Below are 26,848 nucleotides of genomic sequence, written 5' to 3' on the forward strand. Positions count from 1 at the left end.
ACAAAGCAAGTCATACTTCATTTTTCCCTCCAAAGAATACCTACATTAGGATTATTAACTACAAAGCTTCATTTAAAAAAAAATATTTGAAATATGGGGGCACACTAAGGCATCTGAAATATAAATATCAGTTGGCAAAGAGGGTATTAAGAAACACAAGCACAGGCCCTAACTGCACCAGTGAAATAGACAAGAAAGCAGGGAACCTACCAGCCTGATTCACCCTGCTGTCACCCTAGGGCAGGTTGGAGGCTCCTTCTGGGTGCAGAGCTCCCTGCTGGAAATGGGCAGCCGGGCTCCCGGTGGGGAGCGGAGAGCCTGGGGGGCAGCAAAGAGCCCAGGGGAGGAGGGCAACCAGGCTCACAGCGGGGAGCTGTGCACGGACCTGAGAGCCTGAGCTCTCAGCCCCCCACACTGCCTCTCTTAAGTTGGCGGAAGTGCTCCTCGTGAGGACGCACACCACTGACAGGAGAAGGGTAGTGTAGACATGAACCACTGCAGTAATTACTGTGGTTGCTGTAAGTCGACCTAACATAGGTCAACTTAAGTTTGTAGTGTAGACAGGCCTTCAGCCTCCCAACACTCTTGACACACAACAGTCTTTAACAGTGCAAAACAAGCCTAACCACAGTTAAGGAAAAAAAGGGAAGAAAACTATTACAGAGGAAATTTTAGGTAAACAGATTAGTGGTTTTGGTATTGAACCAGGGTACTGGGATTAAACACACTTTTTTTGTAAAAATAAGGATCAGTTTTAAATCTCTCAGTGTTGCCAACTCTCATGATTTTGTCATGAGTCTCATGATAATTGTTTTCCTTAAAGCCCCAGCTCCTGGAGTCAAGTGGACGTGTGATGATTTCAGCCTTCATTCTCAAAGTAAATTTCTAGCCCCCACAGCTGTGGAGAAAGCTTCAAAATGTGACCCCAGTGCACTCAAAAGGCTCAAAAAGCAGAAGACACATACAAAGAACACCAAATCTATCATTTTTACATAATCTCATGATTTTTGGTGAGCCTGACTCATGATTTTTGAGCTTTTGGGGCTGGCAATACGGTCTCATCCAAAAGTTTTAGTGATTTTTCCTCCAAAATAGTAAACCTTTTTGTTTTTCAATGCTTCTTTTTACAGTACATAGGGGATATGATTAGTTTGTACGTGTGCCCTTGTGGAGGGCAAGGCAGTATTAACAGTCTTATGCTTATTATGGAATATCCTCGAAAAGAGGCGGGGCCTTCTCATGTGGGATGCTTTCATGCTTTGGTTGAACTTCAGGATAGCAAAGCATATGCCACCAAGCATGATTCAATTGAACAGTTTTTCAAGTTTCAAGAAGCGGAAGTGGAATTTTAAGTGTTTTTATTTTGAACAGTCCATCACTATTATTAAACAGAAAGGGGAGAGGTCATAGAAACTCTTATCGTGTGAGGTAACAAAATTCACTACCTTAATATCTGTTTAGTGCAGAAACATATTTGAATGACAAGCAGTAGTTCACTGTTTTCATCGAAACTAAGATTTTTAGCATACATTAAGTACAATTCCCAATAACAAATGACATAACACTATGTAAATGTTCAAAAGCCACTTACGTAGTTGTACAACAGCACTTTCTCCATTTGTTGCAATGTAGTGCAGCGTTTGTTCTCCATAATATGAAGCTCCTGTTTTATCAACTTCTGTACTAGCTATTACTAGCACAGCCGTAGCTATTAGGGTACAAAACATAGTAAGATTTTTTTTTAAACATGCAAACCACCTAGTAATCCTGAGACTCTACATTTTAGTCTCCACTAACAGAAACTACCATATACACAGAGAAAAAATTTTAAGTTTGGCCAGTTGTGAAATCTATAATTAAGATTATACGGACACTTTCTTTAATGATGCTTTATCACATGCTCAGAACTTTCTATCATCTTCTCCTTTTCAATTAAAATGTTCCTTTCTTGATTTTAACCCAAAGATGATCTTTTTTCATTTAAAGAGGATGGAGGAAGTGTGAGCAAAACCCATTCACTCATTTTGAATTATTCAAAGGTAAGAGTTTTTTTTAAGTGGTGTGAAGAGATTTTTTATATATGCATAACACTAACATAACTATATTAAGCTATCCGCTTGACCAAGACTAACTGTCAACTAGCATCCAGACCAGTTTACCAATAAAACAAAACAATTTTGCACATTAATAGCTTTTGTATGTATATCTATTTCACTTACGCACACACAAATAGCATATTAGCAAATATATAAGTATATAATATAAACATTGCCTTCTGTTCACATGTATATGTAATAATTGGTGGTTAGTATAAAAGTTTTACCAACATGACTTTGAAATGACCATCATTATTCATGAGTGGTAAAGCACAAAAGTGGACTATGTAGTTCATCTCAAATGTGATGTGTTTTTATGTAATTACATTTTGCAGTTTCACAAATCTAAGTGTCTAAACACAGTGGAATTGTATACATTACACACAAAAGCACACACAATACATATTATATATAAAATGAATTTTCCACATTATTAGGCGGTATCTGTGTTCATGGACTGGAAGTATGTATTAATAAAGTTTCATTAGTTATGTAAATGTGTGTCTGTGCTGTTTCATTCTGTTGTTCGCTAGTTTTCTAGATTTTTTGACTAAACAAATGAGAGAGTACAGAAAGTAGTGTTTTAATCCCTCTTTATAAAATTTATGGAAATTATAAATAAACATATGCTCCCACGTATACACGCAAAAGTCATGAAATGTATGTTCAGATTCTTGTAGTAACTTGAATTTGCTCACATCACACATATATGGAATATTTCAGATTATTAGTTATGATGTTAAATATACAACTGAATATAATGGGCCTGCTTCTACTCTCAGCTATTCGCAGATGATTCCAACGGACTTCAATGGGAGTTGTGTGGAAAAAGGTAGGACAAAACTAGGTCATAAAGAATATGTAGAATGGGGATTACCACACATTTTATGTAGCAATGCAAATGTATGTGGCATTTTACAAAAGAAAGTAAGGCATGTTCCTTGTCTCAAACAGATTACCCTTCCCTTTATATTTATGACAAGACTGTAAACACCATTAAAATCCCTCCTGGCCAGAGGAAAAACCCTTTCATCTGTAAAAGGTTAAGACGCTAGGAAAATTTCGCTGGCACATGACCAAAATGACCAATGAGGAGACAAGATACTTTCAAAAGCTGGGGGGAGGGAGAAACAAAGCCTCTTTCTCTCTGTCTGTGTGATGCTTTTGCCGGAACAGAACAGGAATGGAGTCTTAGAACTTAGTAAGTAATCCAGCTAGATATGCATTAGATTCTGTTTTCTTTAAACGGCTGAGAAAATAAGCTGTGCTGAATGGAATGTAGATTCCTGGTTTTGTGACTTTTTGTAACTTAAGGTTTTGCCTAGAAGGATTCTCTATGTTTGAATCTAATTACCCTGTAAGGTATTTACCATCCTGATTTTACAGAGATGATTCTTTTACTTTTTCTTCTATTAAAATTCTTTTAAGAATCTGATTGCTTTTTCACTGTTCTTAAGATCCAAGGGTTTGGGTCTGTGTTCACCTATGCAAATTGGTGAGGATTTTTATCAAACCTTCCCCAGGAAAGGGGGTGTAGGGTTTGGGAGGATTTTGTGGGGAAAGACGTTTCCAAACGGGCTCTTTCCTGGTTATGTATCTGTTAGACGTTTGGTGGTGGCAGTGATAAAGTACAAGGGCAAAAGCTAAAATAGTTTGTATCTTGGGGAAGTTTTAACTTAAGCTGGTAAAAATAAGCATAGGAGGTTTTCATGCAGGTCCCCACATCTGTACCCTAGAGTTCAGAGTGGGGAAGGAACCTTGACAAGTCTAAGGAACACATGACACCAGTTCAGGTACAGGAAGGATAAAGAAGCAGGATTTCTGGATGAAATGCCTTTTAAAGAAGGACGTGAAAACAGGAGATAGTATGTTCTGTGTCAACAAGAATTAGGAAATGGTGTGGTGGGATTTTCCTTTGGAGGCTGCAGTTTAACTATAACCAATTTTCTAGTCCTACATAGATATACAGGGCAGCATGAAAGAGCATGCAAAGATGAGAATGGAAGAAGAAATTATAGGGTTCAGGGGAAAGAAAGGTATGCAAGGAGTTGATGGAGCAAGATGTTTAGGAGAAAATGAGAGCAGATATAGATGGGGACGAGATTATGAAGGACAATGTGGGCAAGTTATGAGAACTTTAGTGTTTAAAATTATAACATTAATGTTCCATTAACACAAGTTTTTTGTCTTTGCATTTGACGAATACAAAAACAAAAGCAAGCAAAATAACCACACCTTGAAGTTAGTGAATATAAATATAAGAGATATTAATTTAATAGCTGCTGTACCTTTGTTATTCCAGAGCATTGTCGCCTTGTCAGCTTTAAAGAAACTTTTATTGGCCAATGCAGACTGAGAGCCACCAAAGTTAGGGTACTGATACAGTCTTACAAACGAGGGTGCACCTTTGCTTCCAGGAACATAAACAGAAACCTAAATCAACACCAATATATTAAATTAGTGATACATTGTTCTTAGGAGCACAAAGGCAGAGAAATACAATGATTTCTAAAGGAATTAAAGAAAACCAAAATATATGAATTGTGAATAAAAATTATAGGTACCTTGCTTGGCTGTGGTCCTGGTGATAACACAAAATCATTAACTTTTTGCAAATGAAGTTTATTTGCAATAGTATCTGCAAAATCACAATTACAGGCAGGTTAATGACAAAACACTTAACTCACACTACTTAATGTACTTTTATATTATACCATTTTATGAGTGTACCCCACTGATAATACACAAGGAATGATGTACTTAACCATAAAAAGATTCTTTACTTGGCAAAAGCAGCATGATCACCACCTTTGATTATGTAGTCTCTCAGACTTGAAGTTTTTGCTAGATTTATTTCTCTTTATGATCACAGGTATGACAATTATAGGGTGTGAAATGTCTCCCTCAAACTTTGAACCCACTTGAACCAGCCTAGGGTTTTAAACGTTCTACAAACCTTGGAGGAGAAGTTCACACAGCAAGAAAGTCTTTGAACCCCCCATGAACATACTTCATTTTCCACAATCAAAGCAAGTGGCATAGCCACCCACCTTAACTATGCTGTCTTCAGAGGAAGCGCGGCCACTCCCACACATCCTGCTCCATTCTGTACAGTCTCCCCTCCTTGGATCTTTGGGGATGGGACACAGGTGATTGCTCCCCACAGCACGTTCTCTGAAAGGCCTGCTGTGAACTGATCACTCCCCTACACATAAGAATTTTCTCTGGAAGTGAATCTGCACTCGCTGCCAGTTCCTTCGCAGTAAGGCAGTGGGACGAGAGTCTCGTTTGAGCAGCTATCAGAGTGAGCTTAGTGGCAGAAGTGACAAATGATCCCACACCTTAATAGATACACCTCATATTTCCCTACCAAATGATAGGGGAGTTCCTTAGCTACCACACTAGGGATTATGGAGAACTTCTGCGTAAGATAAGTCTGGAAGTCATTGCCTTGTTCCTGGTACTATAGCTTTTGGGAGGGGTGAGATGGCACCTAACATACCTTTGAACACCCTGACTGATTTGTGCGGTCAGTGGACTGCCAACACCATAAAACCTCTGTGTGTGTGGGGAGCGGGGAAGGAAGAGAAAGGAACACCTAGCACCCTCCTTAGGGGGTGGCCAATAGGCAGTACAGCAGAAGTGGCCACGGTATCATGGAATTCTCTCTTGGCAGCTGGGGCTTAATTAATGTAGGTTTTCTACACCTCTCAAACAAACTTCAAGGTTCAGTTCATGAACCACCCCATTGCTAAGTAAACCCAGCAGGATTTACACAGCCTAATAATAATCCATGTTAAATAAAAAGCTTAAAGGGTGTCTGCTCTCATAGCAGTCTCATCTCTATCTACAACAGATCATAAATGGGAAAGAACACGAGCACAATGTAGGAAATCCCACCTGATGAGAATACAGATTTTTCTCAGGATAACCCCTTAACACCTCCCCTTTGATAAGCATTATGGAAGGTTTCTTCCACCTGGGAAGAATGGTGAAAAGCCTCCTCCCAGAACACCAGTAATATTACTCCGTAAACCAGTCACCAAATTGTGGGGGCGGGGGGACGAGGGAGACACACATGACTTTCACCCTAATCTTCCTTCTCCAACAAGCATGGAGCCAGAGTCTCCATGTCTCTATATCTCCAAGTTCCATGAGCTTCAGAAGAAACTGCCCCCGAATCCTAAAGCCATGTCTCCCATAAGGCAGTGTGTTACACCATTAACCCCCAAACAACTTGTGTGTCATCTACGTTTTTTCTTTTTCTCTGAATTCCTCCGTTCTACTTTCACTGTTCTCTTGTCTTCTCTTTCCCTAGCGTTCCTTTTGTTCTCTTCCATTGTCAGCATTCTGTATCTCCAAACTCTCCTGGCTTCCTTCCTCCTCATCTGCTTCCCTCTGCCTCAGCTTGTTCTCTTTACTTCCAAAATACCTTTGGTTAATGCTGAACTACTCTGGAAAATATCCTGGTTCCATAGTAATGTTATCACCGTAAGTGTCAATCTTCTCGTGGCTCTTTGGAACCCAAAAGAGATAAGCTGAGCACAACCCACAGAAGAAATCATGTTCTATACTGACACACATCCTTTGAACTCCACTGGGCATAGATCAATGGCCCTCTTTATCTAAAATGGGGAACTGTCTCACATTACAGAGTGGCAGTTGAGAAGTAGAAAACAAAAAATGTCAATGTGCTGAAAATATGCTAGGACGTCACAAGATCTTATTTTTTCTGGGTACCAAAATAAAAGAGGATTTAAGCAATATTTCAGATAAAGCCAACGACATGAAAAAAATCAGAAAAATGTAAAAAGGGTGAAGATAGGCAAAAGAGACATATCTAGAATGCAATGAAGCCAAATCTTAGAAATGTTTGCATACCAAAGTTGTTGTTTTCAAAGAAGTGCACTTCATTATTTACGATCCTAGCAGATATACTTTCGTCATCTGCCCAGCAAGGACACCTAAGATTTAAAAAAAAAAAAAAAAGACAATATAAAAATTGAAATAGGCAACATTTACTATCTCTATATTTAAAAACTACATTTCATAACTTAAGTTTAGACCAATGCTCAAAAGAGATTCAACACTATTACAAGATTATATGAGGTTAGTGGTGAAAATATCATACAACCAGTTACTAACTGTACTATTTCCCCCCAGTTGTACAAAATGGTAGTGGATTTACTATGTTACAAACTGACTACACATGTGTACAAAGATACTAGTATAGATACTTTCAGTTTGTAGCAGACAATATTTTGAGAACCAACACAATATTAAAATCATACTTTCAAGATCAGGTTTTGAAAACTTCATTTCTCTGTAGATAATTAATACTTGAAAATATTATTTACCAATTCTGCATCTTTTTCTGGATGAAAGACTTTAAACATTTCCCAGTTTTCACATCATAAAGTTGTAGATTGGGCATGCCTGCTGTGCCATCTTTAGCAGCTGTAATAAAAAAAACATAGGTTTGCAGTGGTGGCCCCAGGAGTAAGTTTAGGTCTGCTTCACTCACCATCCTATTCCACCCTAACAATGACCTTTCATGATCCTGCAAAGGGCTAAACACCCTTATGAATGTGCAAGCACCTTGCAAGATCAAGTCCTAAATTTGGCAGATTCTGACAGTATAAGGCTTTCACCTACTCCTTCTTTGGACCAGCTGCTTATTTTATGCAACCACATATCTACTTTCTCTTTAAATCTGGGAGCTATGCTCCTCCAGTTTACTGGATCTACCTTGCACTAGTGAAGCATCCAGCATTCTTCAATGCTGTGATATTCCTGATCAGTGCCTTGTAGTTAAGTATCCAAATTTATGTTTTGTTATTTGCTAAGATGTTCAAATGACTATGTCACTTCCTTTCCATTTATCAGCAAACCACAAGTTAGATTTGCTGAATGAATTAATTTTTTTATTGTATTAGCCATCTGCAACATTAAAAAGTATTTATTGCAGAGATGACTTTCCGTTATCAGCAACGGTTCCTGATTCTTCCTCCTAATTTCCAGTCTCTAAACTATTTTTCCATTCTTCATTCTGTGGTTCCTTTAGCTTCCTAGGGTGCCGTAAGCAACATTAACAGTCTCCCCCAGCATAGCCTCTAGCAGGTTTCCCCACAGAAGATAGCTCATCAATTGTAAAAGAATAAGAAGATTTTTTTTATATCCAAAATTGTTACCACAGTAGTAAATGATTTGACCATTAATAATACTACTTTGCACTTGAATTGCACTTTACCTTTTAACAGTGCAACTCAAACACTAACCAAGTTAATTTTCATCTCTGGGAGGTAGCAAGGCACTACTATTCAAATATAGTACTATTCTACAAACTAAATAGCCTCTACTTACTAATCAGATCAGCTCCCTGTGTGCATTCAGACTCCCATCCACTGAGTTGAGTAACTAAAGTAACTTTTCACTCCTGTTAGCCATGCAGAGCCAATATAGCTGAGAAAAAATGAAGTAGAGTCCATTCCATTCTGTCATGCATCAACAGAACTGATAACTGGGTTCCAGGCAACTAAACCTGTGTAACCAGATTGTTACCTATGAACCTATTCTTCCACTTAGGGCATAATCTGAAGACTATTTGGCTGCAAAAGTGTAATTAAGGGTGTGACGTTGCACCACATAATGCTCTATAGAAATATGCTTCTGAGTGTAAATATAACATAACTGGAATGAGTTTTATGCTAGATATTCCAAGTTCCATATCTCTACAAAGGTTTTTTACCCACAAAAGCTTATGCTCAAATAAATCTGTTAGTCTTTACAGTGCCACCGGACTCCTTGTTGATTTAATCTCATTAGAATGACCTCACACTTGGTAAAGCAACCCCCATCCTTTCATGTATTTATACCTGCTCCTGTATTTTCACTCCATGCATCTGATGAAGTAGGTTCTAACCCACGAAAGCTTATACTCAAATAAATCTGTTAGTCTCTAAGGTGCCACAAGGACTCCTCGTTATTTTTGGTGATACAGACTAACACGGCTACCGCTCTGAAACCAATCCACATCTGAACTTTCCTGGGAATGTGGCCTGGCTTGTAAGGAACTGAGTCATGCATGGACATGTGACTTGCCCATGTGACTCCAAAATTCCATCTTGGAGCTGGATTCTCCGTGGGAGAGGAGAAGGGGTTTCCACCCACAAGAGGAAGTCTATTTAAGCCCCTGAAAATTCTAAATTATATCCCTTGCAATTCTGCTTCAGGTAAATGGCACTGCAAATAAGCCCCTTTGGGGGTGGAGAAGCTATCTGAAAGAAACTGGAACAAAGGACAGTAACCACAGGGATGTGAATGATTGCTGGACCCAGACTAGAAGGCGGCCAGTCTGTAAAAGAAGCTAATTGGAACATCTCTGAGGGTGTGATTTCTTCTGTAATCATTTTCCTATACTATTAGGCTTAGACTTGTGTGTTTTATTTTATTTTGCTTGGTAATTCACTTTGTTCTGTCTGTTATTACTTGCAACCACTTAAATCCTACTTTTTGTATTTAATAAAATCACTTTTTACTTAATACATACTGTGGATTAATTAATAATATCGGGGGGCAAACAGCTGTGCATCTCTCTCTATCAGTAGAGAGTGAACAATTTATGAAAATAGATTTATTTGGGGTTTGGACCCCATTGGGAGCTGGGCATCTGAGTGGTGGAGACAGGAACACTTCTTAAGCTGTTTTCAGTTAAGCCTATACCTTTTGGGGGACGTTGTTCAGACCTGGGTTTGTGTTTGTAGCAGGCTAGCATGTCTGGCTTGAACCAGGCAGGGCACTGAAGTCCCAAGCTGTCAGGGAAAATGGGCTCAGAGGTAGTCTCAGCACATCAGGTGGCAGTTCCCAAGGGGTTTTCTGTGATCCAAGCCATCACAAAAGGACTAATTTGGATTGCACAACCTTTATGCACAAAAAAGAATGAATCCAGCGTGACAGAGTTCAGTTTTCCAGACTAGCTTTGGTGGTTAGTTGTTTTTTTTTCCCCCTAAGCATGCCTGATATGGAAATCATATGGGACAATAAACATGAACCCTCACAATGCCATTTTTAAAGAGTCCATTTTCAGAGTAGAGTCAGGTTTAAGGAGTAGACTTCCCAAAGGCAATACAGGAAGTCAACAGCAAAGCCCAAACTGACTAGAACTCTGAAGTTCCTGGTTTCTCCTCCCTACACTATGAGACAAGGGCACAGGAATAGAGTCACTAACCCTAGGAAAGGTTGGGGTTTTTTTAATACACGTTTTACAAATTAAGTCAAGCGCTCAGAAAATCTACCATGTGGATAAACTGAAAGTAAACGTTTCAAATCCTCTAAGATTTGTTCCCACATGACCACATCCACCCCCATCATCTATCACCTTTGCTTTCATAGCCATAAACTGTAAACTCTCCATGGACTCATTGCACCCATTATCTATAATACACCTATTGACCTGGCTGTTCACAACAGTCTTTTAACCTTGGCCTTCCTGTGACTCTCCACAGTTGGGTCCCACTCTTTGATTTGTTCTGTCACCTAGAACCTCACCCAGCCACTCTGTAAACTCCCATGTTAAAGTCTCAGTTTCTCTTTAGCTTATGATGAGCTCTTTCCATAAACACAGGTTTCAGAGTAGCAGCTGTGTTAGTCTGTATCCGCAAAAAGAAAAGGAGTACTTGTGGCACCTTAGAGACTAACAAATTTGTTAGTCTCTAAGGTGCCACAAGTACTCCTTTTCTCTTTCCATAAAGTATCTTATTTGCATGGTTATAAGCTGGTTTGAACTGTATTCTAGGGTGTCCACACATATTCTGGGAGGCATTGATCAGCGCTCACGTCTTACTCCCAGTCAGTACCTGGCCCGGACTGGGAAAGCTAATGACCCAACCAGCAGACCAAATTCAGTGATGAATCCTAGTCACATGGCACCTGAGGCACTTTGCACATACACTAAGATGACACATATTCTCCATGTAGTATTCAGTAATTTTTTTAAAACATAGCATTTGCTCAGCAGATCAGATCACTAGTCCAGTGGCCCATACCTGATGCTTCAGAAGGCATCTTCGCTTTATTATGCACTTAACCATGCACCTGTACATGGAGTAAAACGTTTTCTCCCCCATGACATCTTTGGCAAATAGTTATGCAAATCAAGTAATGGCAAGTCTTCATGTTGACTTGAGTTGGTGCACAGTTCCCTAATGCATTTTTACAGATGGTAAAATACTCACTTGTGTAGGCCTGCCACGTAGCCAGGACATTATTCTTTGGCGAGAATTCAAGGCAAACTGCCTTTGGGAGATCAAAAGAGTGCAGTAATTCAGTGCTGGCAACATTCACAATATTTACTCTGGAACCAAGAGAGGTCATTTCAACAAAGCTTGATTAGCCTGGTTAGTCAATAGCCAGTGTCATTTCACATAGGTTTGGCTCTTCTAGGTTTCTTCCACATTTGGCTAATGTAACTAAATGCAGGAGGGTTTTTTCCTTTTGTTAAATGTTGATTAAAACAAATTTTAAGACCACATATCCAAGCATACCAAAAAGTAAATTAGTAAGTAAAAATCTCAGGTCAAAAACATGTTACATACTTGGTCTGCAAAAATTTACATTCCAGCTAAAAAAATTGCCACAAAAACACCTCTTACTGATGTTTCTGTAATGTTAAAGTTGAGTTACAAATAGACAATAGCAAGGAAGAATAGAGTTAGATCTGTAAGATACTGCATTTAATTTTTTTTGTAAGTCCAGAGAACATGTACATCACAATCAAAAAATAACTATAACAAGGTGAGATAACAGCCCTGACATTATACGTTTGAAAACTAAAGTTTGATGGTGACCTGCATCATGTGGAATCCAAAGAACAATATACAAATAGATTCATACCCTATCCAACCCACTGCTAGACTCCAGCGACTGGAGTAAGACCTTGCTCCCCACTGTTACATGAACTGCCCCTCTTCCAGTGACGGGACTTTTCCAGCTGACTGAAACAAAGGTCCTAGCACAGCGGAGAAAAACCTCAAAATGTTGAGGAACAAAATTGAGCAGAGAACAAAACATTCATCAGCATTAACAGACATTTTGTATTGTCCACTGGCCAGGTAATGAGTAAACAGAGCATTAAGAATCTTAAAATCTCAAAACTGGTTATCTCCTCTTTCCAATTGGTATCAATGGGCCATTACTGCAGAAAGGAATGTTTCTGAGGCATGATTTGTCATAGGAGGGCCCGAATCTGTGTAGTCGATAAATAAGGAGGCCTAAAATCCTCATTTTCCACTGATTTCACTAGGAACATAGGGATTTTGGTACCTAACAGCATCTGGCCTAGAGTGCCAACTTCTTTTTAAACTACCTTGTATTGTACTGAAAATTCCACATTTGGTGGACAATCAAGTAGTTCCAAGCATTCTGAGCACCCAGAATATTTTCAAAATAATAAGACCATATACAATCATTTCCTTCTCTTGTTTTTAAAGAATTTAGCCTAGAAATCATGCTGCAACCCTATTATGCTGAAGGTCCTGGGATGAGTCCCAGAACTGGGAATTGGATATTTTTTACTGGGCAATGTGAACAGAAACAATATCACCCCCTGATAAAAGAGCATCCAAATTCCATGGTGATGGGTGCCCTATACATGTATGAAATCAATAATAAATAATTCATATGCTAATTTGAAAACAAAAACCTACCACTGCAACTGGAGTACAAAAAGTGCCTTTGTAGTGTTTTCATTTATAGCATTTATGTACATTCTAAAATATATATATATCCAGATCTCATAACATCAATTAAAGAAAATCATTCATAATAAAAGCGGCACTGACTTTTCTCCATTGCACCATGCAAAGAGAGTACCATCCTTACTGAAAGCAAAAACTTTGCAGTTTTTCCCGAAGTCCCTAAAAAAACATAACAAATACACATGAATAGTCAAATATATCACACAAAAGAGGTATCTCATAAAACAAGATGAAAAGCAATGTTACAACCAGTTTCCATGCTGCTTATAGAAATTACTGGGGAGTATTTATGTTATAACAGAGATAACAAAATCAGTCTGTGTAATTATACTTACATGCTCGGGTGGGGCAATAGTCAACTAACAAATACAAATATTATTGGTGCGTATACAAATGTAAAGCCCTCAAATACACCAATTTTCTAAGTTATTAACTTAGATTAAAATTAATTCATGATCAGACATTAGCACTCACTTTATGATTTTTTTCCAAATGAAAATTCTAGATGTATATTAAATATTTAGAAAAACAGTTTTATTTTCTGCAAAAGATGGAATGTTTAAAACAGTACCTTTGCAGTGTTGTATTCTCAGTAAAACTAGGTGGTCCAGTCACCATGTAGAATCCTTCAGATCCTCGCACTAGAAAAGAAAAGTTAAATAAACTATTACTCACTTTAAATTGGAAAAAGGTCTGAAGCTAGCTAACTTATCAATGTTGAGACTGATATTAAGATGGTGTCAGCAAAGAAAGTCAGGCTGACATGAGACAAGGTTTGGTCCACTGTGAAATCTGAATTTGAAAACTAAACTCTAAACAGAGCAAGTAAGAAATAAATATTGGTAGAAAATGGAATGTGAATTCTGCAATGTGCTGCCTTGTTTCAGCTATTATAGCCTGTCAACAAAGTAGAACAGACATCCAGATTCATTCCCAAACTATCCATTAGGAAGGACTTTGTAGTGTATAATAAAAAAAAAAAAAAATTCAGATTAGCTGACTTTCCAGAATCATTCCAAATTTGTTACTGAAGTCACAAAACAAATGTAAAGTGACAACACTTAAAGTCAAGTCTGATATCCCATGATATTAGAAATGCATAAGCAGTAGTTAAATATTATGTGTTTTCATAGGATATTAAAGATAGTAGGGGTTTTTCTGGTAAGTGTGGCAACTTTACATTTGTTTTGTGATTTCACCAACAAACCTGGAATTCTGACATTGTCACAGCAGTCCATACATAGCATGGGAATAAATCTACACAGACACACCCCTAGGGCCCCGACCATGGGTATTCTTTCTGCTACCCAAGATCCATAAATCGGGAAATCCTGGATGCCCCCATCATCTCACGCATTGGTACTCTTTCAGCAGGATTATCTGGCTACTTGAACTCTCTCCTCAGACCCTACGCTACCAGCACATCTTCGAGACACCACCAACTTCTTGAGGAAACTACATTGGTGATTCCTGAAAAACACCATCCTGGCCACCATGGATGTAGAAGCTCTTTACGCCAACATTCCACAGGAGGATGGCCTACAAGCGATCAGGAACAGTATCCCTGATGAGGCCACGGCACACCTGGTGGCTGAGCTTTGTGACTTTGTCCTCACCCACAACCATTTCAGATTTGGGGACAACTTATATCTTCAAGTCAGCGGCATTGCTTTGGGTACCCGCATGGCCCCACAGTATGCCAACATTTTTATGGCTGAGTCAGAACAACGCTTCCTCAGCTCTCGTCCCCTAGAGCCCCTCCTCTACTTGCGCTACATTGATATCATCATCATATGGACCCACAGGAAGGAGGTCCTTGAAGAATTCCACCAGGATTTCAACAATTTCCACCCCACCATCAACCTCAGCCTGGACCAGTCCACACAAGAGATCCACTTCCTGGACACTACAGTGCAAATAAGTGATGGTCACATAATCACCACCCTATACCGGAAACCTACTGACCGCTATACTTACCTACATGCCTCCAGCTTCCATCCAGGACACATCACACGATCCATTGTCTACAGCCAAGCCCTAAAATACAACTGCATTTCCTCTAATCCCTCAGACAGAGACAAACACCTACAAGAGCTTTATAAGGCATTCTTAAAACTACAATACCCACCAGGGGAAGTGAGGAAACAGATTGACAGAGCAAGATGGGTACCCAGAAGTTACCTACTACAGGACATGCCCAACAAGGAAAACAACAGAACACCACTGGCCATCACGTACAGTCCCCAGCTAAAACCTCTCCAGCACATCAGCAGCGATCTACAACCTATCCTGGAAAACGATCCCTCACTCTCACACACCTTGAGAGGCAGGCTAGTCCTCGCTTACAGACAGCCCCCCAACCTGAATCAAATACTCACCAGCAACTACACACCACACCACAGAAACACTAATCCAGGAACCAATCCCTGTTACAAACCCCGCTGCCTACTCTGTCCCCATATCTACTCTAGCGACACCATCAGAGGACCCAACCACATCAGCCACGCCATCAGGGGCTCATTCACCTGCACATCTACTAATGTGATATATGCCACCATGTGCCAGCAATGCTCCTCTACCACGTACACTGGCCAAACTGGACAGTCTCTACGTAAAAGAATAAATGGACACAAATCAGACATCAGGAATGGTAACATACAAAAGCCAGTAGGAGAACACTTCAATCTCCCTGGACATTCAATAACAGATTTAAAAGTAGCCATCCTTCAACAAAAAAACTTAAAAGACAAACTGCAGAGCTACAACTCATTTGCAAACTTAACACCATTAATTTGGGCTTGAATAGGGTCTGGAGTGGCTGGCTCACTAAAAAAGCAATTTTCCCTCTCTTGGTATTGACACCTCCTCCTCAATTATTGGGAGTGGACCACATCCACCCTGACTGAATTGGCCTTGTCAGCAGTGGTTCTTCACTTGTAAGGTAACTCCCTTCTCTTCACATGCCAGTATATTTAAGCCTGTATCTGTAATTTTCACTCAGTGCATCTGAAGAAGTGGGGCTTTTTACCCATGAAAGTTTATGCCCAAATAAATCTGTTAGTCTTTAAGGTGCCACCAGACTCCTTGTTGTTTTTGTGGATACAGACTAACATGGCTACCCCTCTGATACATAGCAGCACAGTTTGGATGATATATTTATTACCCAACTACTATAGCATCCCAAACCCAGAATGTACTAAATGCATAACAGGAAAATAAAGGGGCAGGTCTCTGCCCAGAGAAATATACAATTTGAATAAACTATGTATTGATCTATTTACTACAGATCAGCAGATATACTGACATTATGATCCTTTGGAAGTTTTTGAGAATGCTACATGGATCTTTCTCTCCTTCTTAGAAAAGAATTTAGATCTATAAATTAAAACTTTTAGTCTAGACTTTGCAAATTACACTTGGACTGGTCTACAATGAACAAGTTTAAAAAAATATAAAAAGAATAATTAAAACATATTCAGCACATCCAGACCTCTTCTAAATACATTTCCTTGAAAAGTTCTTTTCATCGGTTTAAACATTATTTATCTTTTGTAAATGGTTTGTCCCTTTTCAAGTATAGATTATTTCAGAAAATAGACATTATAGTCTAGCACAGTTTGCAAATTACTACTAGATCAAATCATTGCCAGAGCTATCATGTATAAATGGCTTATCATGGTCTTCATAAAAATACCTTGCACTGCACTGCAAGCCCCATATCTTTGTGAACTTCCAAGTTGAAAATAATAAAAAGAATAGCAATCTTCCTCTTGTGGAGATCGAGAGAGCTAGGACAAATATTACCCCAACTCCTTTTTTAAAAAAATTACTGTATATTATTTTGATTATTTTTATAATAATTGAATTTATTCTGAGGAGAAAATAAGATTGTTACTTAATTTTTTAATTCTAAAGGTTAAAGATTAATCAAAAAGCAAAGATATTGCCTTAGTATATTCACATGAGTTGGCTACAACAGAATGAACAAAAATAACAAGTTTTGTGTTGCTTTTTAGTAGGTATCAAAACAAAATTTACTATAGGTTATCTGATAAGAGGCCCAATCCTTCTAGTTCTCCATACACTGATTTCAATGGAAGGTCCACATGCAGATGGTTTACAGAAGGGTCTGAAAGAAATATACACGGTAATCTCTCTCAAAAGTTGGGAATAAAAAATTAGAATAATGTGTCTATGTCAGATTCTCTCATCAAATTCTAACATAAAAAGTTAAATCTGACCCTGTTCTAAAGGGGAAGTTGACAGCAATGAATTTAAATTAGAAACTAAAAATTGCAGAAAATAGATAAGGGAAGCAAAAGAACACAAGGAGAAACCTATGGCCAGTAAAATTAAAGACAACAAGAATGTGTTTTTGAAGTATATTAGGAACAAAAGGAACCCTAATACATAATGTTATTAGTTCTTTACTAGATAGATTTTGTAGAATTGTCAATAATAATGAAGACAAGTCAGAAGTGTTCAATAAATATTTATGCTCAGTATTTGTGAAAAAGACAGATAATGTACTTAACTCATATGATGATGAAATACTTTCTATTCCAACAGTAACTAAGGAGGATGTTAAACAGCCACTGAAGTTAGACACCTTTAAATCGTCAGATCAGGGTAACTTGCACCCACGAATTTTCAAAAAATTGGCCAATGAGCTCTCTGAACTGTTAATGTTAATTTTTAATAAGTTTTGGAACACTTATGATGTTCCAGAAGGACTGGAAGCTAATGTTGTGCCATATTTTAAGAGAGTAAACAGGATGACTTGAGTCACTGTAGGCCTGTCAGTCTGAATCTGATTCTAGGAAAAATAATGGAACAGTTTATATGGGTCTCAATTAATAAAGAATTTAAAGAGGGTATTCAAACTAATGCCAATCAATCTGGATTTATGGAAAATAAATCTGGCAAACTAATATGATTTTTTTTATGCAATTACAAGTTTGGTTAATAAAGCTAATTCTGCTGATGTAATATAAGTAGATTTCTCTAAAACATGAGACCTGGTACTGCCATTTTGATTAGGAAACTAAAGCTAACAAAATCAACATGGCATGTATTAAAGGGATTAAAAATTAGCTATCTGATAGATTTCAAAATGTAACTGTAAATGAAAACTCCTGTTCAAGGAGGTTGTTTCCACTGGGATCCCACAGGAATAGTTTCTCAACCCTATGTTATTTAATATTTTTATCAATAACCTGGAGGAAAACATAAAATCATTACTCATAAAGTTTGCAGATAATACAAAAATTGTGGGACTGATAAAAAAAACAGAGGACAATTCACTGAAACAGAGTAGTGTGGATCACTTGCTAAGCGGGGTGCAAACAAAAAAATATGTTTTGGTGTGACTAAATATAAGGCCACACATCTGGGAACAAAAGTAGGCCATACTAATGAAAACACTTGATCACAATGGATAATCAGAAGAATGTGAGCTTCCAGTGCAATGCTGTGGCTAGAAGGTCTGATGTGATTTTTAGATGTATAAATAAGGGAATATTGAGGAGGAATTGGGAGGTTACATTATCTCTGTATTTGGCACCGAGACAATTGGTATTGGAATACAGTTCTGGTGTCCACACTTCAAGAATTATGTTGGAAAAATTGGAGAGAATTAAGAAAATGGTCTGAAAATTATTAAAGGACCGGAAAATTTACCTTATATTAAGAAACTCAAAGAAGCTCAATCTATGTAGCTTTATTAAAGAGATGCTTAAGGGGTGACTTGATTACAGTCTGAAAGTACTTTAACGGGGAACAGAAACTTGATAATAGATCTCTCTTCAACCTACCAATGAAAATGCGTGCAGCCCGCAGTTTGCCCACCACTGGACTAGATGATCACACTGGCTCCTTCTGGCCTTAAAAATAAGTAAGTCTGACTTGCAGTGAAAATCACTCACAAATATAGCAGTTCCTCAATGGTGTCTGAAGGAGTTAAAAAAAGTTCTACACATTTTCAATTATTTTATTCTGTTCTTCAAAAATTCTATTGATGGAATGATCTTATTTCCTCTATCATGCAGCATTTTAAAAAAAAGAATAGTTATTAAAGTTTTTACATCTTATTAATATTTGATAGTCTCATTTTTCAAATCACTTTCACACAAATATTTTTAAAAAAATCTTTAAAGGAAACTGAAAAACAACCCTTACTATGACATAATGGTCATGTATATCAAATGGACAACCTGATATCAATATCTTAACATCTAATTGTGTCTACACTAGCACGTTTGTCAATAAAATTTATACCACTAATGGGTGTGAAAAAAACATCTCTCTGAGTGACACAAGTTACATTAACAGAAGCACTGGTGTGCACAGACCTATGTTGGCAGGAGGCGCTCTCCCACTGACATAGCTACCACAGCTCATTGGGGGTGGTTTAATTATGCCAACCTGGAGACCTCTCTCCCGTGGGCATAGAGCGGCTACATGGGAAATCTTAAAACAATACAGCTGCATTGGTACAGCAGTGCATCTGTAAGGTCTCCCGTGTAGATGTGGCCTAAATCAGTGATATTTACTTCTGGGGGAATTCTGCACCACTGCGCATGTGCAGAATGTATGTCCCTCACAGAGTTCTTTATTTCCCTGCAGAAAAATGACTTTATGACATGGAAGCAAAGGGAAGCCACCAAAGCGGTCATGCAACCCTTCCCAGCAGTATGTTTTGGGTGCCCAAGGCAGCCGGCAGAGAGGTAAATCACTGTGGGGTGGGGTCAAGACTGGGAAAGACTTGGCTGGTGGCTCCTACCCTGTGCCAGGCTCAGTTCCTAGTCCCGCTGGGCTGGGGAAGATGGGACTTCCTCTTCCCCTGCACAGCATCGGAGCCGGGTCAGACTCACCCCCAGATTTCTCCACCAGCTATAGGAACTCTGCAAACTCCCACCCCCCGGCACTTCCTTCACCCATTGTTCCTCAGCTGCAGGGGGAGGGGGTCACTATACAGGGAGCTGCTCCCCCATCATCCGTCCAACTCCCATGCATCCAAACCCCCTCATACCCACCCCTCCCGCACCCAGAACCCCACATGAACGAGCCCCAACCAGCTGCACTTGGATCCCAACCCCACTGAGCCCCAGTCCCCCAGCACCTGGACACCCCCATCCCCAGCCCCTCATTGAGCTCTATCCTTTCAAACCCAGACTACCCCTGCTGAGCCCCAACCACCTTCACCTGGACCCCCCCCCCCACAGAGTCCCATTACCATTGCATCCAGAACCCCCAACAAGCCCCTGTGCATCCAGATCCTGCCCCCACTCCCGCCCCCAGATCACCCACTGACCTCTCCCATACCCAGATTGCCCCACACAGAAACCTTTCAACCCATACCAAGCCCCTCCACACTTGGATCCTGCCATGCTGAGCCTGCCCACACCTGGCACGGAGGAGCAGGGCTCTGGGGTGTTTCTAGGGCAGGACCGGTCCTTGCACTGTATCAGGGTTGGGTGCAGCCTCACCACTGAGTTAGTGTCCAGGGGGGAGGGCGGGGAGACGCAGCATGATCTCCTACCTCTGTGCAACCAGTGGCCTGTGCTCCCCAATGCCATGCTGGAGCCTCCACATTTATTTGACAACATTTGCAGAATTTTAAATATTGCGTGTAGAATTTTTAATTCTTTGACGCAGAATGCCCTCCACTTCCTTGGCATTACTCTCAGAAAGAGTGAAGCACCTGTGCGAGGAGTGCTCCCTGTGCAACTTGACATTGTAAAGACCACAGGCAGTAGAGAACAGTGCAAGAGACAGAGCTGACAAGGGGGCAGAAAAATCTGAACAGCTGAAATCCCCTTTACATCCAAGCAGCCAGGAGCAAAAAGTGACTCCTCACTTCCAGAGGTGAGGAACAGAAGGAAAAATGCATTCCCTTCTTTCCAGGTAGCCTGGAGAGGTGGGAAAGAGAAGGCAGAAGATACTGTATTGAATGGAGTCTGAGCATACCACAACATGCAGTAAAGACAGTACTTACATGAGTCACCTTTTATGTAATGATTTCAGAACACTTTACAAACAATAAATGTAGACTCTCTGCATCCCAATGAGTTAGGGAAATATTTCCATTTACATATAGAAAAATTGAGGCACAGAGAAGTTATGTGGCTTGGCTATGGTTACACAGAGTCAGTATCAGAAATGGGAATAGAAACTAGGTCTCCTGACTCCCCTACACAGTGTTCTAATCACCAGACCATGCTGCTTTCCTCTTAAACATGCTCTTTAGAATACTAATATTTAACGTGGGGAACCCGCTGAGAAACATTCTTGAACTAGCAAAGTACCATATTCTGCACCTGCCAGTGTTCCTAAATAATTTTAAGGCGTAGCCTGATGTAGAAAATAGCACAGTGGTCTAGTCCTGAGGTAACAAATAAATTGATCACTGGGCAGGTCTACATTCAAAAGTAAAGGTGAAAATGTTCTGGTTAAGAATTAACTATGAAACACCGTCCTAGCCATTGCAGCTTTCTGGTCAATAAGCAGCAGCGAGTCCCACAGAACCCCAAGGTTCTGATTAACAAGCACTGATCAAGCTCCTCCAGCTGAAGGAACAACTATCATTATCATCAATTTCTCCAGCGGATACTCTACTCCACCAGCATAATCTCAGTTTCAGCTAACTCATCCAAATCCTGATTTCAGTTAAGCACTAAGTACACTGGGTCAATCCTATCCATCAAGTCTTATGAAATGCAGATACAGAGCTGGCTGTCATCCAAATACTGGAGATACCACAACGCAGCCTCACATATATAATGAAAATGAGGGCAGTACACTGGAATGCTCTGGAACTCCAAATCTGAAGGCCTGGCTACAGCATTATGCTCTGTATCCTATCAAAATGAATCGAAAGGAATTTAGCTATTTCAGAACTCCATACACTCCTACTAATAATTACAGCCACATTCTAGTTACCGCTCAAGGTAAATAGTATCAAAAGCAACTCCAGATCTAACAAAGTCACATGGGAAACTCCAGGTCTGTGTAATGTTGCACGCTGATGTAGCGCACCAAGTTAACAATACCACAGCCCCTCAAACAGCAAAACGGCTTAGGCTTAGGCGCACCACCACGTGCGAACGGCACACGTGTCACGCTGAACCCAAGACGCTGCCTTGCCACGCGAGAGTGTGGTGGGATCCCATTGGCAGGGCAGCTTGTACGGACACGGCCCCCCTCCCTGCGTACTGAGGCGCCAGGCGGAGATGGAGCGTGTGACGCTCCACAGGGCAGAGACTCAACGGCACCAAGCGCAAACGGGCCATCGCAGCCCGCGCTCGAGAAACGTGCCGGGGCCACAGGGGACACGAGGGCATGGGGGGGGGCGAGGGCAACCAACGCAGTGAGGCCTGGGGGAGGGAAGGAGCCGGGACACCGGGGCCAAAGCGGCAGGGAGACGATGGCCCGGTTGGGGAGGGTGCCGATGACAGTAGAGTGGGAACAGGGCGGCGGGACAGGGTTTAGCAGCGCAGGATGACTGGGAAGTTCCCCGCAAGGGGAGCGGAGCAGGCGCTGCTCCTCCGAGCGACACCTGCTCCTATGCCGCTGGCCTTAGCCATTGGCACAGAACCCACCTGCCAAAAGCGGCGTGGAAGGCGCCATGTTGAGTCGGACGCAGAACTTCTCTTTCCGGGTCAAGGGTCACCAGCAAAGCCTCTAGAAAACACACGTCGCCCAGGTCTCTGATAGCGGGAACCGCCTCCTGGGCTACGTGGGTTTCTGTGGTCATGTGCTTCGAGGAAGTGCGCCTTCCTGCCTCAGATAGCCCCTCCGTTACCGTTGACCCGGAAGTAGTGGGGTAGGGCGAGCGGGTTGGACGCTCCGTGAGAGCGGAGACCTTTGCCCTTCCGGGTGGCCGCCGCCCCCCTTCCTCCCCGCGTTGCGTGTTTCCGCTGGGCGGGACGTAATCTCAGTGCTTACGCTGGCAGCGGTCTGGGAGAAGCGGGCGGCGTTGAGTGCCTGAGACCCCCCCAGTCCGGCACAGACTCGGCGGTTGAGTGGCGAGGCCGGGGCGGTCGCTTCTCTCACGTCCACAGAGCAGCGGGGAGGAGTAGCCCGGGCCCCCGGCGGCGCGGGGGGAAGATGGTGGCGAAGCAGCGGATCCGGATGGCGAACGAGAAGCACAGCAAGAACATCACCCAGCGGGGCAACGTCGCCAAGACCTCGGTACGGGCGGGGGCCCCTAGCCGTGCTCTGGCAGGCGGGGGCGGAGAGTGCCCCCAGAGCGGGGCCGGGGGAGCGGGTAGGAGGACCCTGTAGGTGAACTGCTTTATTCCCTCTGGGATCTGGTGGGAACCTGGCAGGGCATGGGGAGCTGTGGGGACGGAGCATGTGGGTCAGTGCGCGCCCTCAGAGCCAGGGGGGGTTGGCTTGGTTGGAGGGGAGTTGGCCCTGATGCTGCTGCTCTCCCTGCAGAGAAACGCCCCCGAGGAGAAGGCATCCGTGGGGCCCTGGTTGTTGGCGCTGTTCATCTTTGTGGTTTGTGGCTCAGGTAAGCGTTGCATAGGGGTCACCTCATGCTGTGCCCCCTCCATACTTGAGAGGGAGGCCAGGCCTTTCCCTGCCTGTGAGCAGCGGGGCCAGAGTCCTCTTGGAACAACTCCCAGGCCTGTGGCTGTGCCCGCTCTTCCTCTGATCACTGGAGAAAGCCCAGCAGGTGACTGACCTTTCTTGGGGCAGGACTGAAAGGAGGTACTGATTAGTGTGCAGGTGAGATGGGTGTCCCAGGTGGTGTCACTCCTCACTGCCACCCGCTGGCAAGAGTTAAAGAGGAACTAATTTAAATGACAAATCTTGAAAGATGCAAAAAGCCACACATAGACTTACAGGTTTTCTGTGTAGTTACTGATCTTAACAAACACAGTGGTCATCTGGAAATGACTTTACTATATAAATGAGAAAGCTATAAAAATATTTAAAACAACCTAACATTAGCAAGTTAGATGTGTATCTGCTAATCATATTAACTTTAGTGAGTACCTGTACGCTGTGATTGGGAATATCTTGTTAGTAGTGCACCTGTTTCGAGCTTATCAACCTTAACCTTGCTCAAGGTATGGCATTCAGCCATGCAATTTGTATTATATAACAGAGTCTAAAGGATCAAGTTACAAATCACTCAAAGTAGGGTTTTTACACTTGTATCCTTTATTGCTTTAGCACTGTACTTAACAGGGTAAAGCAGAGTAACCAATCTTTAGTGCCTACTGTTGGTTCCTAGTAATATATCTATGATTACCTTTTTAGAGAAACTTCTCTTTTCACATTAGACAGTATTTTGTTGTTTCTTTGATCAGTCTCCTTTGCTGAAAAGATCCATATAAATAGGGGGAGCCTTAACTTTTAAGCCATTACGAATACAAAGGATATACCCTTTAAAGGGATCTCTGGCAGTTTTTTTCAAAATTGGCCATTTAAGAAAAAAACTTGTGCGCCTTCATGAATGTGTGCGATTGATGTGTCTGTTGATTCTTGCAAGTATTAACTATGATTTGTTTGGCTTATTTGGTAAGCATCACTTGTATTCATCTTTTCTTTTGCAGCTATCTTCCAAATTATTCAGAGTATCAGGATGGGCATGTGAAGGCGCTGACCTTAAACAAGTTGTTTTCATCTTCCTGTGAATTACAATGAACTGTCATTCCTAATGTTTGATACCCTGGTCTAAAAACTTAATTCATGATACTGTCCTGCTCCAGAACGATTTTCCATATTGGCCATATGTCATTCCAGGTTCCTTCACGAGTCATTCCAAGTTTTCGAGTCAATACCACAGTGCCTTGAAAAGCACCACATGTATAAAGCAATAAAATTCTATTGTTGATCTACAATCGTGGACCTACTTATTTAGTGAAGTATACATTTTTTTGTGTAGATATGTTAAGTTGTATGCAGTGTAGGTATGTAGGAACTACTACATCTGTGTAAACACCAGTCTTGAGATCTGTTAACCCTATGTATAAATGGAACTGGTTTTATTTAAAATTGAGAAGCGGGGATTCTTTTAGTGGCTGTACTATGAATTTAAAGCACACTCAATTAAGCTGAGTGGGCTTTGTTGCATTACATTGCTTATCTAAATGGAACATCATGTGTAGCCGTCACCTAGTTTTACTATAGCATGTGGCAGTGCATTAGCGCTTATAATGGTGGAACACCTTATTCCATGCCCCTTGCAAGACTATCCTCCTAAAACAAGTGTTTGTTAATGTAAAATCAGTAGGTTTTACTTGATGAGGCTGACTAAACATGACAAGGCAACAACTGCTTCGGGAATGCTTTAGTACTAACAAGTTAAGGCATAGCAGCTGTGATAAATGCTGCTGTTGGGACTGTCAGTGTTAAACTTTTGTTGGCAGCAGTGTATAACTTGGCTGTAAATACTTCTTGAACCACTCAACCATCATACACATGCCATTTACACGCACACAATACCTCCAAAGAGAAGTAACATGTTTTCATGTGAACCAAGCTACTGGGTCCAAACCTGCCTTTGTCTCTAGCACTTAAATATTTCCCCATCAAACACCCCAGTTGCATTCAAATAACCCTAAAAATCTGATTTGACTTCCTTGTGTATAAGACTGAAATTATCTTTGTGATGCAATGTATCACACCTAGTTTATTGCAGAAGTCTCTCAAAAGCGTAGGCTGTCAAACTACCTTTTGTAATAGCTAAGTCTAACTTAAAGGTGGAGTCGGTCTTCCATTGTGCACTTCTTTTGGGAAAATAAAGGTCTGTTTTTCCAGCATGTTTTTTGGGTAGAAGAAGGGGGTATTACTCAAATTTGGTTGCATTAAGAATTAATTAGGAAAATAAGCTATGCTACTTTCATAGGGATGTGTTACTAACCACCTAGTGGCAGATCCTCAGCTGCCTAAGTCCACTTGAAATCAGTGGGCTTATGACAGTTTATACAGCTGAGGATCTGCCCCATAGTTTAGCCAGACAAGTTATGTTCTCTGTCCTTGGAAATTGGTATAATTTGTAAATGAGAAAGTTTGTGTACAATTGCAGTACTATTTTAAATAAATTACTTTTAAAATGTGAATTGTCTCCCTTTTAAACTTGTAGGTGCTGACCATTCCAAACTAGATCTTCTGGTTTAATGGGAAAATTAGCTCTTAAATTTTTTTTGTTCGAGTTGTCAATACCTTTCTATAGTATCACTCAGAATGAATTTAAATATCAATTTTGCTGCATTTTATGTTGAACAACAGTTTATGCAAGCTTGATTAAATGAGGTGTTAAGTTTTGGTTCAGTCCAGTGTGAATAATTTTTTTTATACTCTGCTGTTTAGTAGCCGAGTTGGCTGCCTCCAGCATGGTATAACAATCCCACAACAGAGTTTCGAGAAAACATGGAGTAATTGCTTATTTTTAATCAGACATGGATGATGATCTTGATGTTACTGAGCCTTATGTGGTTATAGTGAGAGCCACATAGCTTGAATGAGAAAGAAATGAGTTTATAGCTTTGAGTATCATAAATGTACTTTAACACACTATTACAGTTGGAAAATGGTAGTGTCTAGTTTCCATAAGGCTAAGTATTCTAGTTTTTCTTTAATCAAATGGATTGAAACTGTAGTCAGATTCATTCCCGACTAATACCTCGTTTTGGCTGTACAGTTACTAATGAGAAGTTTTTATACGAGTCATGTATGGTAACAATTTGGTCATTAACCCAGAAAGAGCATTGCTATGTAACTTAGAATTAATAAAGAGCACTGTTTAAAACAGGGTTAGATTTAATAAAGCATTAGGAATTATACTCTAGGGCCTAATTTTGCATTGGCAGGGGCATGAACTAGCCAACCTAATTCAGTTTCCATCTCACTAAGTATTAAACCTTATGCTTAAATGAGAAACAGGTCTGATCATTAGAAACTATTAATAGAGCCACTAACATTATATATAAGGCCAGCTCCTTAGCTGGTGCAAAGTGGCTTAGCTCTACTGAAATCAGTGGT

The 26,848-nt window shown here is 40.7% G+C and overlaps 2 protein-coding genes and 1 long non-coding RNA gene across 7 annotated transcripts in view; 2 read left to right on the forward strand and 1 right to left on the reverse strand.

Moving 5' to 3' along the window:
• The window catches only part of EIF2A (eukaryotic translation initiation factor 2A), a 44,679-nt gene extending 22,023 nt beyond the window's left edge, over window positions 1–22,656 (reverse strand). Inside the window, exons 1-9 of one of the 5 annotated variants that reach the window (XM_048862799.2) lie at window positions 22,450–22,656; window positions 13,422–13,491; window positions 12,935–13,009; window positions 11,330–11,448; window positions 7,454–7,553; window positions 6,978–7,060; window positions 4,661–4,734; window positions 4,385–4,529; window positions 1,592–1,708 (exon numbers count right to left, since the gene is read on the reverse strand). In XM_048862799.2, the coding sequence (XP_048718756.1) occupies window positions 1,592–1,708; window positions 4,385–4,529; window positions 4,661–4,734; window positions 6,978–7,060; window positions 7,454–7,553; window positions 11,330–11,448; window positions 12,935–13,009; window positions 13,422–13,491; window positions 22,450–22,477 (811 nt within the window). In that variant the 5' untranslated portion in view covers window positions 22,478–22,656. Of the gene's footprint in view, window positions 1–1,591; window positions 1,709–4,384; window positions 4,530–4,660; window positions 4,735–6,977; window positions 7,061–7,453; window positions 7,554–11,329; window positions 11,449–12,934; window positions 13,010–13,421; window positions 13,492–18,663; window positions 18,683–22,449 lie in introns of those variants that run through there. The other 4 variants (XM_048862802.2, XM_048862800.2, XM_048862801.2 and 1 more) reach the window with 4 other exon arrangements.
• On the forward strand, window positions 1,704–9,596 carry LOC125642083 (uncharacterized). The gene is made up of 3 exons (XR_007358267.2): window positions 1,704–2,039; window positions 2,879–2,928; window positions 9,329–9,596. It is a non-coding gene; the product is annotated as an uncharacterized LOC125642083 (long non-coding RNA).
• Window positions 22,657–22,735: 79 nt separating the features above from the next.
• SERP1 (stress associated endoplasmic reticulum protein 1) lies at window positions 22,736–25,926 on the forward strand. The gene is made up of 3 exons (XM_048862805.2): window positions 22,736–23,041; window positions 23,291–23,366; window positions 24,418–25,926. The coding sequence occupies exons 1-3, from the start codon at window positions 22,958–22,960 to the stop codon at window positions 24,456–24,458; spliced, it is 201 nt and encodes a 66-aa protein (XP_048718762.1). The 5' UTR covers window positions 22,736–22,957; the 3' UTR covers window positions 24,459–25,926.
• Window positions 25,927–26,848: the final 922 nt, after the last annotated feature.

Source organism: Caretta caretta, chromosome 9 (assembly GCF_965140235.1).
Source record: "Caretta caretta isolate rCarCar2 chromosome 9, rCarCar1.hap1, whole genome shotgun sequence".
NCBI classification, from domain to species: Eukaryota; Metazoa; Chordata; order Testudines; family Cheloniidae; genus Caretta; species Caretta caretta.

Coding starts and splice junctions, on each gene's coding strand:
- SERP1 (XM_048862805.2), top strand. CDS start 22,958: ATGGTGGCGAAGCAGCGGATCCGGATGGCGAACGAGAAGCACAGCAAG. Junction 23,042..23,290: donor GCAACGTCGCCAAGACCTCG/GTACGGGCGGGG, acceptor CTCTCCCTGCAG/AGAAACGCCCCCGAGGAGAA. Junction 23,367..24,417: donor CTTTGTGGTTTGTGGCTCAG/GTAAGCGTTGCA, acceptor TTTCTTTTGCAG/CTATCTTCCAAATTATTCAG.